The sequence below is a fragment of the Pundamilia nyererei genome, unplaced genomic scaffold, assembly GCF_000239375.1.
Source record: "Pundamilia nyererei isolate P.nyererei 1_Seehausen unplaced genomic scaffold, PunNye1.0 scaffold00508, whole genome shotgun sequence".
NCBI classification, from domain to species: Eukaryota; Metazoa; Chordata; class Actinopteri; order Cichliformes; family Cichlidae; genus Pundamilia; species Pundamilia nyererei.
The window spans coordinates 126,183-138,801 of record NW_005187909.1 but is presented as its reverse complement, the minus strand read 5'-3'; the positions used below and the strand labels follow the sequence as shown (position 1 = coordinate 138,801).

General features: G+C 38.5%; 2 protein-coding genes across 2 annotated transcripts in view; one reads left to right on the top strand and one right to left on the bottom strand.

The window, feature by feature from the left end:
• The window catches only part of LOC102208237 (GTPase-activating protein GYP7), a 12,465-nt gene extending 6,033 nt beyond the window's left edge, over nucleotides 1–6,432 (bottom strand). The window contains exons 1-4 of the mRNA XM_005754102.1: nucleotides 5,923–6,432; nucleotides 4,568–4,753; nucleotides 4,320–4,438; nucleotides 3,927–4,030 (exon numbers count right to left, since the gene is read on the bottom strand). Coding sequence (XP_005754159.1) covers nucleotides 3,927–4,030; nucleotides 4,320–4,438; nucleotides 4,568–4,753; nucleotides 5,923–6,130 — 617 coding nt within the window. The 5' untranslated portion in view covers nucleotides 6,131–6,432. The remainder of the gene's footprint in view (nucleotides 1–3,926; nucleotides 4,031–4,319; nucleotides 4,439–4,567; nucleotides 4,754–5,922) is intronic.
• A 2,119-nt stretch (nucleotides 6,433–8,551) lies between these two features.
• LOC102207957 (uncharacterized) lies at nucleotides 8,552–11,557 on the top strand. Its single transcript, XM_005754101.1, has 9 exons — nucleotides 8,552–8,620; nucleotides 8,756–8,816; nucleotides 9,091–9,477; nucleotides 9,571–9,591; nucleotides 9,684–9,734; nucleotides 9,818–9,938; nucleotides 10,283–10,357; nucleotides 10,617–10,695; nucleotides 10,797–11,557. The coding sequence occupies exons 2-9, from the start codon at nucleotides 8,756–8,758 to the stop codon at nucleotides 10,869–10,871; spliced, it is 870 nt and encodes a 289-aa protein (XP_005754158.1). The 5' UTR covers nucleotides 8,552–8,620; the 3' UTR covers nucleotides 10,872–11,557.
• The last annotated feature ends 1,062 nt before the right edge of the window (nucleotides 11,558–12,619 follow it).

Sequence of the window (12,619 nt, the reverse complement as noted above, 5' to 3'; positions counted from 1 at the left end):
GGTGCAAATTACTGACCTCTGTCATCATTTTAGGTGGGGGAACTTGCACAATCGGTGGCTGACTAAATACTTTTTTGCCCCACTGTATATAACTCTGTACCATAACCACATTACCTCATGATCATGACCTCAGTTATTGTCATTCTGATGGTAAGCATAATTACTCAAAAGGACTTCTTACAAGCATGTTTTGTATTGTCAAAATAAATAATTTACCATATAAAGATTTAAAATATGTTAGATTTAAACTCTTACCTCTCCTCCAAAGTCAGACTGATTTGAAGGTCAGCGTGATGATAATAATGCTGTATAGAGTTATTTAAAACAGTTTTTCTTAATGCCATTGTTTGTATTGCCAACATAAATAGGCATATAACTAATGATATATGGGAATTCTAAATATCAAGTTATAGCTTGCATACAAATATCATGTCATATTTTACCTCAGACCTCACTTTTACATTTTCAATCTGTCTTCATATCATGCTGAAATTAAAAAGTGTTTCACTTTAAAAGTTTGTTTTTTATGACTTTTATAAAGGGGAATTAGTATGCGTGTTGACCTATATACCCCATTTGTGTTGGCCTACATGCGCAGGTTTTATCTATATTTACATCATATGTTATACTACTTATGCTTGAACACCTGTTGATGCACAGCTGTTATTTTTCAACCTAATAATGGGTCACTTTTGGGTAACTGTGACAGTTTTGTGTTCCATTTTGACAGCAGCTTGCTGTATAATGACAATGAAAGGCCTCTAATTCAAAAGCTTTATACAGTTTTATTTCATTTAAACAGCAATTGGTACAGTAATAAGCAACAAATCTATGTAATATTGAAATCTCAATAAGTTTCAGTGCAGGTGTAGACTACCTGATAGCTGTCTCAATGCCGACAAAGTATCAGTGTTAAAAAGATGGAGACCACAGACTTACAGATTCTGAACTCAAAATAAATATGTGACGCCCAGCAGTGGGTGTCTCTGACATTACACTGATGACTCAGTGTTAGTAAAACCCTTGTTTGAAACACACACACGCACAGAGAAATACAGGGAGTGCAGAATTATTAGGCAAATGAGTATTTTGTCCACATCATCGTCTTCATGCATGTTGTCTTACTCCAAGCTGTATAGGCTCGAAAGCCTACTACCAATTAAGCATATTAGGTGATGTGCATCTCTGTAATGAGAAGGGGTGTGGTCTAATGACATCAACACCCTATATCAGCTGTGCATAATTATTAGGCAACTTCCTTTCCTTTGGCAAAATGGGTCAAAAGAAGGACTTGACAGGCTCAGAAAAGTCAAAAATAGTGAGATATCTTGCAGAGGGATGCAGCAGTCTCAAAATTGCAAAGCTTCTGAAGCATGATCATCGAACAATCAAGCGTTTCATTCAAAATAGTCAACAGGGTCGCAAGAAGCGTGTGGAAAAACCAAGGCGCAAAATAACTGCCCATGAACTGAGAAAAGTCAAGCGTGCAGCTGCCAAGATGCCACTTGCCACCAGTTTGGCCATATTTCAGAGCTGCAACATCACTGGAGTGCCCAAAAGCACAACGTGTGCAATACTCAGAGACATGGCCAAGGTAAGAAAGGCTGAAAGACGACCACCACTGAACAAGACACACAAGCTGAAACGTCAAGACTGGGCCAAGAAATATCTCAAGACTGGTTTTTCTAAGGTTTTATGGACTGATGAAATGAGAGAGAGTCTTGATGGGCCAGATGGATGGGCCCGTGGCTGGATTGGTAAAGGGCAGAGAGCTCCAGTCCGACTCAGACGCCAGCAAGGTGGAGGTGGAGTACTGGTTTGGGCTGGTATCATCAAAGATGAGCTTGTGGGGCCTTTTCGGGTTGAGGATGGAGTCAAGCTCAACTCCCAGTCCTACTGCCAGTTTCTGGAAGACACTTTCTTCAAGCAGTGGTACAGGAAGAAGTCTGCATCCTTCAAGAAAAACATGATTTTCATGCAGGACAATGCTCCATCACACGCGTCCAAGTACTCCACAGCGTGGCTGGCAAGAAAGGGTATAAAAGAAGAAAAACTAATGACATGGCCACCTTGTTCACCTGATCTGAACCCCATTGAGAACCTGTGGTCCATCATCAAATGTGAGATTTACAAGGAGGGAAAACAGTACACCTCTCTGAACAGTGTCTGGGAGGCTGTGGTTGCTGCTGCACGCAATGTTGATGGTGAACAGATCAAAACACTGACAGAATCCATGGATGGCAGGCTTTTGAGTGTCCTTGCAAAGAAAGGTGGCTATATTGGTCGCTGATTTGTTTTTGTTTTGTTTTTGAATGTCAGAAATGTATATTTGTGAATGTGGAGATGTTATATTGGTTTCACTGGTAAAAATAAATAATTGAAATGGGTATATATTTGTTTTTTGTTAAGTTGCCTAATAATTCTGCACAGTAATAGTCACCTGCACACACAGTTATCCCCCTAAAATAGCTAAAACTAAAAACAAACTAAAAACTACTTCCACAAACATTCAGCTTTGATATTAACAGGTTTTTTGGGTTCAATGAGAACATGGTTGTTGTTCAATAATAACATTATTCCTCAAAAATACAACTTGCCTAATAATTCTGCACTCCCTGTAAGTTAAACAGGACTGTAATGTTTGGGGGAGTTGAAGTTATTCTGTGTTAATTTTGACATGGTATTGTATCAGAAGAACATTCTTAAGGGAATGTTTAGCTGCTTCAAACTGCTGAGATAATCAGATGATCAGAAGTGTGAACAACAACTGCCATCATGCCTTATCACTGCTCAAAACTATTTCCAAGGTGCTCCAGGGGACATTTAACCGCATTCTTTATGCTTTGCAGCCTCCCCAACATGGATAATGTGACAGACCCCCTCTGTAAAGTTTATTTTTTAGCACATGATGGCTCTTTTTGGCTATTCATCTGTAAACTCTCTCCATACTCTTTCACGTGATTCTTGCGTAGGTGGTAGAAGTTTGTCATGTTTGAGTCTGTGGTTAGGACCCATTTGCGGCATAATTTGCATAGTACAGTTTTCTGGTCTGTGTCAGACTTTTTATCCCCAAACCAATTCCATGCTACAGGGTTAGCCCCTTGTTTAGAAATAAGGTCCTCAATTTGTTTTGACCGGTCCTTCTGTTTGGAGCTACCTGGTTCTGCCTCATCTTCACTGGCCATGCTGGTATTTTCTGTGCCTGCATCCACGTGTTGACTGTAAGCGCCATTTATAGTTACTTCACGTTTTTATTTGAGGTAATTTTTTTGATGCATATTCTGAAATTTAATATTTGCGAATAATGTATTTTCCCATCATTTCAGCTTATTTTGAAAAATTTCAACAGGATCTTGAGCTTTATTGTGAAAGGTTTATGTGGTAAATAAACAAGCGGACGGCGGAGATACACGATGGTTTTACCGTCATTGTTACTAATGAACCGATACATAAAAACAGTCGCTTGTCCGTCCATAGTGTGATTATTTTAAATATAAGCGAGAGAGAGAGAGAGAACTTCAAGACATTATTATAGCCACTACGGTGACCATAAAAATGATGAAAAAAATATTGCCATAAACAGCTTATTTTGCGACACCACAAAACAAACGATAGCATATAATATGACACGATAGGATAGATGTTTTCATCCGATATGTATATCATCATATTGAACAGCCCTAACTGTGGTGTTCTTTTTTTTATCGTCTTGCCCCGAACCTTTTAGAAAGCAGAAACTCACTTTGTCCTTCAATTTAAACAATTGGATATTGCCAATTTTATTTTTTGCTGCTGGCTGCTGTGAAAGATATCTGGTGCTTGATCAGTGGTGACAGACAGACAAAATAAGTGTAGGTATGCAGACCTCTTTAAAAAATTATCAAAGTTAGTTAAAAAAAAAAATACCATAACTGATAATCACTTACTGGTAATAGCTCAGGTCTCTGTTGGTTCGGGGCACATCTTTATCAATGATTCGAATGGCTTCCTGCAGCTCCTCACGGTCAAATGTGACCCGCTCAAACAATATCTGTTTATAGGAAAAGTTAGTACAAAGAGGTAGTAGGTAAATGGCAAACCCTTTAACAAATTTAGATCCTGTTGTTTCATTTGAATAAATATACTGCATTTATTTTATTTCCCTCACTTTAAACTGTTCTTATGTTCTACAAAGAAAAACCAAAGGGAACATTTTAAATATAACTTAACAAAAAACAATGCAGAAAAATAGTGAGTAGAAACAAGTATGCGTAAAAGAAGCAAAAAGCCAGACATCAGACAGGTGACAATAATACTCACAGATGTTTAGTTGAACTGACCTGTGCCTGAAGCTCCAAAAAAGCCATTCTAACTCTGACCGCCTCTGACCTGTCCTGAGATTGTTGCTGGGTCTGTGCCTGTCTCTGGTCAAAGTACCTGACGGCTGCCAGCAACTCAGCTTGATCACATATAAGATATTTAGGGAAAAGAGTGAGAAATCACGGCAGTTAAAAACAAACAACAATAGAAAAAAAATTTGAAAAAGAAGGAATCTACGTGGCTTTTAACTGACAGCCGTACAACTTACCATCAGTACCATTGAGGTGCATTCGCATGGCTGAGGGGAGGAAGTGCTGCCATTTTCTCTTCATCACCTGATAACGTACGACCAACTGGTCCTGCAGCAACGAGCGCTCTAAAGCTGTTGAACCACACGGGTACATCCCGAACAAAAACCGCCACGCGAGACCACGCTCAGATGGACACACCCCACCTGGACAGAGAGTGCAGACCTTTCAATCATTGTCAGTGGACAATTGTGCTTGAAGATAAAACATTACGTGACCTTCTAACATTTAGTTCAACCAGTCACCACTGGTCTGAAAGAGAGCATGGGAAGATCAAACCTGAAAGGAACAAATTTTAGATGTAAATCAAAGCAACAAGACTGCAGATACATATTTTAGTGAGCTTGAGCCTGCTGAGACAAATATTTAAGAGGCCATTTGTAACGTCTTAGTCTCTGGTGGAGTTCAACATCCTCCACAAAGAGGACAGATTCAGCAGGATTGCTGAAGTGCTGATAAGTTCTGGCATGAGATGACAGTCTTCTTGCATTTAAAACACTAAAAATACAGCTAGAACACAGACGTATTCTGTCCGTCTTTGCTTCTTCTAGTTCACAGCATATGTTTATGGAGCCATTGACACTCATGTGATCTCACTCCTAGAAATCCTACCAACCCTATAAATGGAGCCGCTTTATCACAGTAGTCACGCTGGACTTCTTTGCTCCAGGCGGTCTGGTGAACAGTGAAATGTTGGACTTTACAGAAGCGTCTGATTGTGCTTTTCCCCAGAGGCAAAGCGTCACCTGATTTAATCTTAAGAATGAAAACCCATTTTTAAAAAAAAAAAATCATTTGAAATATTTTTACCGTACACCAAAACGGTGCTAAAATGGACACATGTATATTTTGTCAAAACACTATAGCCCATTTTTATTTTTCCAAAGAGTCAAATTTAATTTCTCGAAAAACACACATTGAGCGAATGCAGTCACGCCTTTTATCAGCAGGTGCGGTGCATTCAGGTTTGTTCACAACAACCTGAGGCCTCAGCAGCAGTCGGTGTGAGAAACTATAGCTTTAAATCCAGCTGCTTCATGGACTGCGCTGATTGCCAGCCCCTGTCCTGTTATAGTGTATCAATACAGAAAAACGCAATTATCTCTCAAACTTATAATTAACTAGATGAGAAAAGAGTTTGCTTTTCTAAACGTGGATAATTAGATATTTTAAGATTTCTGCTTGGCCTTCCGTACTCACTAAAGTATTAAAACGGAAGTGCGGACAAGCAGTCTTACTTCATGTCCCCTGCAAAACTGCACGAATCAAGTTTACATTAAAAACTACTTGCAAGTAAATTGTGCGTTTTAGAAACCGTTTTTGAAGATATGCATCCTCAGTCTTGACTCGTCGACCCTCCCCTCGGCGTCCATGACTCTGGGTAAAGTGAGGCGCGCTACAGCCAGAGCAGGAGAGCTGATCGCTGCTACTCTCCTCTGAGAGCCTCCATCCAGCTGGGGGCTGCTGGCTGTCAACCGTTCCCCTGCGGTCTGCCTTGGATTTCCTGTGTTTAGATCTTCCATGTGTGGCTGCGGTTTTAAATCACGCAGGGGTGAAGTTTGTCATTCGCGCTGCATCCACATAACAGGCAACATAATCATCCTCCTATGGCCCACCGCTTCCTAAACAACACAGCTCGTCTCCCTCCGTGAGCTACAACTGAAAGCATTCAAGACTCATTTCCAGCAGCGTGGTCGAGTCGTTTTAACTTTGCTAAACCCGTCGGAATGACTTTCAGGAAACCATATCCAGCGAGCACAACTCTCATTCAGCCATCTGGGAGTCATATGACTGCACCTTTAAGATCCCAGTTTGCCCCACATTCCAGGTGGAGTCCAAACCCATGTGCTAAAGTTCACAGTGGACTTGTGCGTATATCTTGCTCCATCTAGTGGTTGTATTTAGCAAATGTCCCCCAGAAGAGGGATTTCGCTAACTGGCTGATCTGAGTATTTCCCAAACCGTTGACCACTGGGGCTTTCACGCATAACCATCTCTAAGGTTTGCAGAGAATGGCCTGGGTAAAAAAAAAAGAAGAAAATATCCAGTGAGTAGCAGTTCATATCAGCTATTTCTTTGAAGTGATAGGAAGGAACTCCAATAATCACTTTACAGCCAAGGGATACAGACGAGCATCTCTGGACACCCAAGCACATGAACTGCAGCAGCAGAAGACCACATTTTTCATTACAATAGAAAACTCTAAAAATGTCTGGTCAGAATTTGGAGAAAACAACATAAAAGCATGAATCCATCGTGTCTTCTATAAGTAGTTCAGGCTGCTGCTAGTAGCAAAATGGCGGGGGAAATATTTTATAACATTAAAAATTTTTTTTATGATTATTTAGATTTGAAAGCTAACTTGAATATTGATGCAGACCATTTTATCCCCCTGTGACCACAGTGTATCCATCTTGACTGCTACCAGCAGGTTAGCATACCATGTCAAAGAGCTCTAATCATATCATAACTGGTTTCTTAAACATAACGAGTTAATTCATATGAAGTCATTGTTATGTTTAATGACCCCTGCAGTCACCAGATCTCAATCTAATAGAGCACTTTTGGGAGGTGGTTGGCTGGGAGATTCTCATCATGGATGTCTAGCTGACAAATCTGCAGCAACTGCGTGATGCTGTCATGTCAACATGGACCAAAATCTCTGAGGAATGTTTCCAGCATCTTGCTGAATCTATACCATAAAGAATTAAAGCAGCTCTGGAGGCAAAAGGAGGTCCAACTCAGTATCAGCAAAGTGAACCTAATAAAGTGGCCAGTGAATGTTGCTACCACATATATTTTGTGCATAATCAAGCCACTCCACACACCAAATAGTACCCAGCTTATGGTAAGAAAGCTGCCACTCTCTCCAAAAATTGATTCTTTTCCTCTGGACGTAGCGTCTTCAGTGGGAGAAATGTTTCGTCACCCATGCAAGTGACTTCTTCAGTTTTAGCTGACTGCAGGTTTCCCCAATCTTATAAACAGTATATTTGCATAATGACTGAAACCAGCCCACTGAAGGAACAATGGGCTGGGGGATCAGTTCCTTCAACATAATTATGGAAATTCTAATGACCATTGATAAACAACCACTGATCAAAGACCACTGATTAATGGCCATGAGTACCTCGCTCAAACCAGCGTTCCACCCTGTCCAGGATGTTACATCCTCATCACTGAAACAGTGTCCACTGGCCTGTAGGTGTAAATAGACTGTAGAGTCCTGGCCTGACGAGGCCTCTGCAGTCTACTACCACTCATTCACAAGGGGTCACCAGAGTAGGTGGGTCCATATATTTGATTTGACCTCTACGCTGTGCAATTTTTGACATCAATACAAATATTTGTCTAGCTATAATTACTTCTTGTTACCAAAAATATCACATTACAAATTCACGGAATCTCTTCTGTGTGATAAGGAAAAACACAAACCAGGTCTAATCCAACTTGCAACTCAGTCTTTTTTTTTTTCCAATAACATAATATCATCTATCCTTTGTTCACATGCCATATAGTCAGGTGTAAAGCTCAATCCTCCTCAATTAATAGAAATTATAGTCTGGTTTAATATTTTTGACAGAGTGGAAGGTCAACTGTAAATGCACTAGACTACACTGTTGGGTTAGAAGTGACAGTTTTGCAAACACCTCTCTGCTGTTGTGACACTGACCTGCTATGTTTTTCACAAATGTTAATCAGAGAGAGAAAAAGGGAGGAGTTCAGCAAAGTGCGACTTTTACACTTTGGTTAATATGTAAAAATTAAATGATATAAGAGAAGGAAGAGAGTGTTTCTGATATACAGTATATGTGCTTAAAATTTGAAAGTTGAACATAGTTATTGTGGGGACGGCGTTCACTTTTCTTTCCCAACTTCCTTTTTCTTTTTTCAAGTGATCATTAGAGTGCAACGGGAAACAGACCCATGTCATTTCACATCAGTGCAGAGATCTAATACACACTGAGAAAGCACAAAGGAACATCATTTTCTTACACCTCCCTCCTCTCATAGTGAGTATTTACTATGTGCTAAATAGTAGACTATAGGCAATTTGCTGTACAGTATGTTGGCTACATGTGATGGGAATTCTGTAAAACTAAATCGGGATTTTGTCTACTAACCTGTGACTGTCTTGCTTTGGCTAGATGCAGCTGCCAGGCCTTATTGGTTTCATTTCAGTATTGATTCTGGCTTGTAATTCAAAAGGTGAGTGAGATAATAAGCTCATGTGTATGATTTAAATTGGAAATGCACTTTCAGTATGTAGTAAATATGGTACTTGGAGCACTTTATATGCTTCTCATTCACCCATTTACACAGATTCATACACTAATGATGGTGAAGCTGTCATATAATGTGCTTTTCTAATGCTGGCCTTGCTTTTGTAATAAACAATTTGTTCTACAATGTAAATTATAGCTTTAAAATTAGCCTTTGAAAAATAAATGCAATTCCTTACTTGCTTTGTTTTTATTTGCAGATACAAAATGGAAAATAAATGTCGAAAGAAAGATCACAGCACAACCTGGATCAACCGTTACCATACAATGCAACTTTAGCTATCCAAAGGAAATCTCCACTAATAATGTTACAGTTTTTTGGAAAACGTCATCAGTAGATGATCAAAGTAACTGCAGTAACGGGGACAAAGACAGGAAGGCATTTGTTTTTAACCCAAATAATCACTGTGTGCTTGAGAAGTACCGAGGAAAGACTAAGCTCATCGGAGACCCGAACAAGGGCAACTGTTCTCTCCAGATCACCGACATCACAGATATTAAGCAAGCGATCTATGTAAGAATTGATGTTCAGAAAGATAAATACAGTTTCATCAAGGACCCTGTCCATGTCTCATTTTCCATAAATGGTCAGAATTTAAATCAATTATTTTAAAATTTTAATTTAAACTATGCATTTATCAAAAAAAATGAAATTAATAGCTTGCATGTTTCCTCCACAGAGACGGGGGCTTCTAAGCCAGGTATTAACTTCATTTCTGCATTATTTATATTTAAATTGAACAGAGCCTTTTAAAAAAATTTGCCATCATGCTGTGTAATATTTTTTCAACAGGTACCGATTCCTATACGACTCAAGACCTTTTAACCACTGAAACAACAATAAGTAAGTTTAATATTCACACAGTTTGTTGAGTATGTCACCCTCTGTACTTCAGCTTTCTTTACTGAACGTATTATTTTTTGCAGCAAAAGCAAATGAAAACGACACGAGCCATGCAACAATACTGTCTGTAGCCATCCCTGCAGCAGTTCTTGTGGTGATCATTCTTCTTGTTGCTGGGATATTTATTTTTATAAAATACAAGAGGTAACTTTTCCATCATTTGTAAACCGAATGTGTGGCCTACAAGCAGCAAACTTGAATGAGCTTTATTTCCCAGATTGATATACTTGATGTACATAGTTTATCATCTGGATACTTTTCAGGCAAATGTGTGGTATGTAAAGCAAAGCATTTATGTAATCAAAAGACATTTAAATGTGGAAATTTAACTTTCTGTGAAGCATATGTACAGTACGAGAGAGAAATAATCCAAAGCAGATTATATTCATTTATCATAAACATACCAGAGTGCTTCGAATGTTAACTTTGTTTAAATTTTAGTTATCATGTACAAACAACCGCAATAACAGTAATCATAATTGTCCCAGGTCACGCAGTCTCACCAGGGAGGACTCTGGATACTATGCAAACTTTAGCAGAGCACTATCAAACCCACCCAAAAGGTTTGCATTAATGGAAAAAGTATACCATAAATGTGTACCCATCTAAGAAGCTTGACATTTCTTTTATTTTTAATTGAATGTGTCATTATGATGAATCCAAAAGTAATTATTGTAATTTGGTGTTGTACCATTTGATACATTTGTGTTATCAGGATATAATTATGCATTTATTTGTTGCACAGTGACAAAATTCTGATGACCTTTTCCCCAACCTGGCATTTTTAATTTCTTGCTCTCTTTCTTTTTTTGTTCTTTTTAGAGAAGTCAGTTGTGACAGACAAACTAAGAAGCTGCCTGAAGGGAAAGCTATTGATGATCCTGTTTACATCAATGTCAAGGTACAATGCCCACACTGACACAAGTTTTACTGTCCCAAGAAGTTAACAGCAAAGATAAAAATGACTAAAGCCAACTTTTATGTAACCTCTTGTCTCTGCAGGCTCCAACAAATCACTTGGCTCCAAACAGCAGCTGTGCAGACAATATATATGCAAATGTGGATTACAGAACTTAGAAGGACAGCTGCATGTCATTAGTGTACGATGCTTTCTACACATGTTCATGTGTATGCACTACTATGTGTCTCTATACATTTCATGCAGGTCTTAATATTTGTTGTCTTTTTTGAGAGTGTTCACATATGCCCAAAAAACCCCTGACTAGTCGCTGTTGGTTCAACTGAAGGATGAAAGTGTGAAAACACTCTAAATGACCAAAAAAAAAAAAAAAGCCTGCACAGCATTGCAAAACAATGATAATTCCTTTTTTTGCGTACTTGTGATTGCAGACCTTCAGATGGTCAGACAAGAATGTTGTTTCAAAACATGAATTTATGTAAAAATGATATAGCATAAAATCATAAGTGAGATGTCAGTGTTAGAGATGGGGAACAGTAGACACACAGTAACAATAATCTTTCTCCAACCCTAACAACATTACCTTTGTCAGAAAAAGTCTTCTCCTAGCCTTACTTGTGGCATATTGTGTAATTGGAGAATGAAAACCTGTTAGGATTGAAAATTAGGAAGGATTTCATTTTTTTGTCAAATGCTTTGGGTTTTTTTCTTTTTAAGAAATCTGCCATTGCAATGTTCTTGCCCAGTTTGCCTAATACAGGCAATATATGCTGGTGAGCATAACAATACTGTAACCAATACTGATGACAGTAACTTTGCCAAATAGTCTGTAGCAATAAATAAAAACAGCAACTTTATTAATATACTTGATCTTATGCAGTTCTTTTTTTTTTTTTTGCTTTACATCAGTGTCTTTGACCTTGGTAAATAAACCTGCCAGTGTTACACCACCAAGTAACTAAGGAAATGAAATCAAGCATCAGTTTTGCAACTTTGCGGCAATATCGCTTGAGTGGAGTTCTCTTTTCGTTGGAACTTTGGAACCCATTTTAACTAAACTAGTTAAAATACAGAAGTGAGGGGTGAAAATTACATTCACTTTGGGTACATCCTGTGTCATGTCTGCTGAAACTTATTTAAAGGGTTGAAAAAGATGGATGCACTGCAGTTTTAAAGAGAATTAGCAAAAATGTGTAGAGGCTATTTGTAATTTAAACTGAGTGAAACTGTAACTGCTGCTAATACCTTTTGCTTTCTGTTTTAACTTTGATGGGCAATGCTTACTGAGAGGCAGAAGTCCTGGAACGTTGCATTACTTAAGAAGTGTAGTGAAAACTCTGTTATCTACATGCACTGACTATTCAGATAAATTGAAGAATATACAGTCATGACGGAGTGTACATTATTTTAGTATCACTGAAAGTATTGGCTGCATACATTTAATTGCATTTAGCAGTGAAATGTAATGTTTGGATGTTCTTGGACTCAAAACCAAGTTCAAGACAAACAACACGTGTCCTTGTATCCACTTTTAGCCAGTTCAAGGGGCATTAAAAATGAAGCACTGATTGATGTTCAAATAATTCAAGGTAATCTTGCCACAAGCAGAAGTAAGATCTCATCATTGAAACAAACCCATTCAAGTCCATTCACTGATATTTTCATGTAAACCGACATTGAAAGTAAATACAAGGAGCCTGACAAGATTGTGCTGACGACTCAATGTTCTCGACCTTGGCTGTATCAGTGCCCTGATTACTAGCACTGGCTTATCATCATAGATGGGATTAAGATAAGATAAGATAAAATAGAACTTTATTAATCCCTCGGGTGGGTTCCTCTGGGAAATTCGATTTCCAAAAAGCACAGCACCGACAGAAGTTACAGTTACAGAATATTATATATA

What these genes read in the sequence shown, in the direction of transcription:
- LOC102207957 (XM_005754101.1), top strand. Translation starts at nt 8,756, where the DNA reads ATGCAGCTGCCAGGCCTTATTGGTTTCATTTCAGTATTGATTCTGGCT. An exon ending in CTATCAAACCCACCCAAAAG is followed by an intron (nt 10,358 to 10,616) that starts GTTTGCATTAAT and finishes TGTTCTTTTTAG; the next exon opens with AGAAGTCAGTTGTGACAGAC. An exon ending in CTGTTTACATCAATGTCAAG is followed by an intron (nt 10,696 to 10,796) that starts GTACAATGCCCA and finishes TTGTCTCTGCAG; the next exon opens with GCTCCAACAAATCACTTGGC.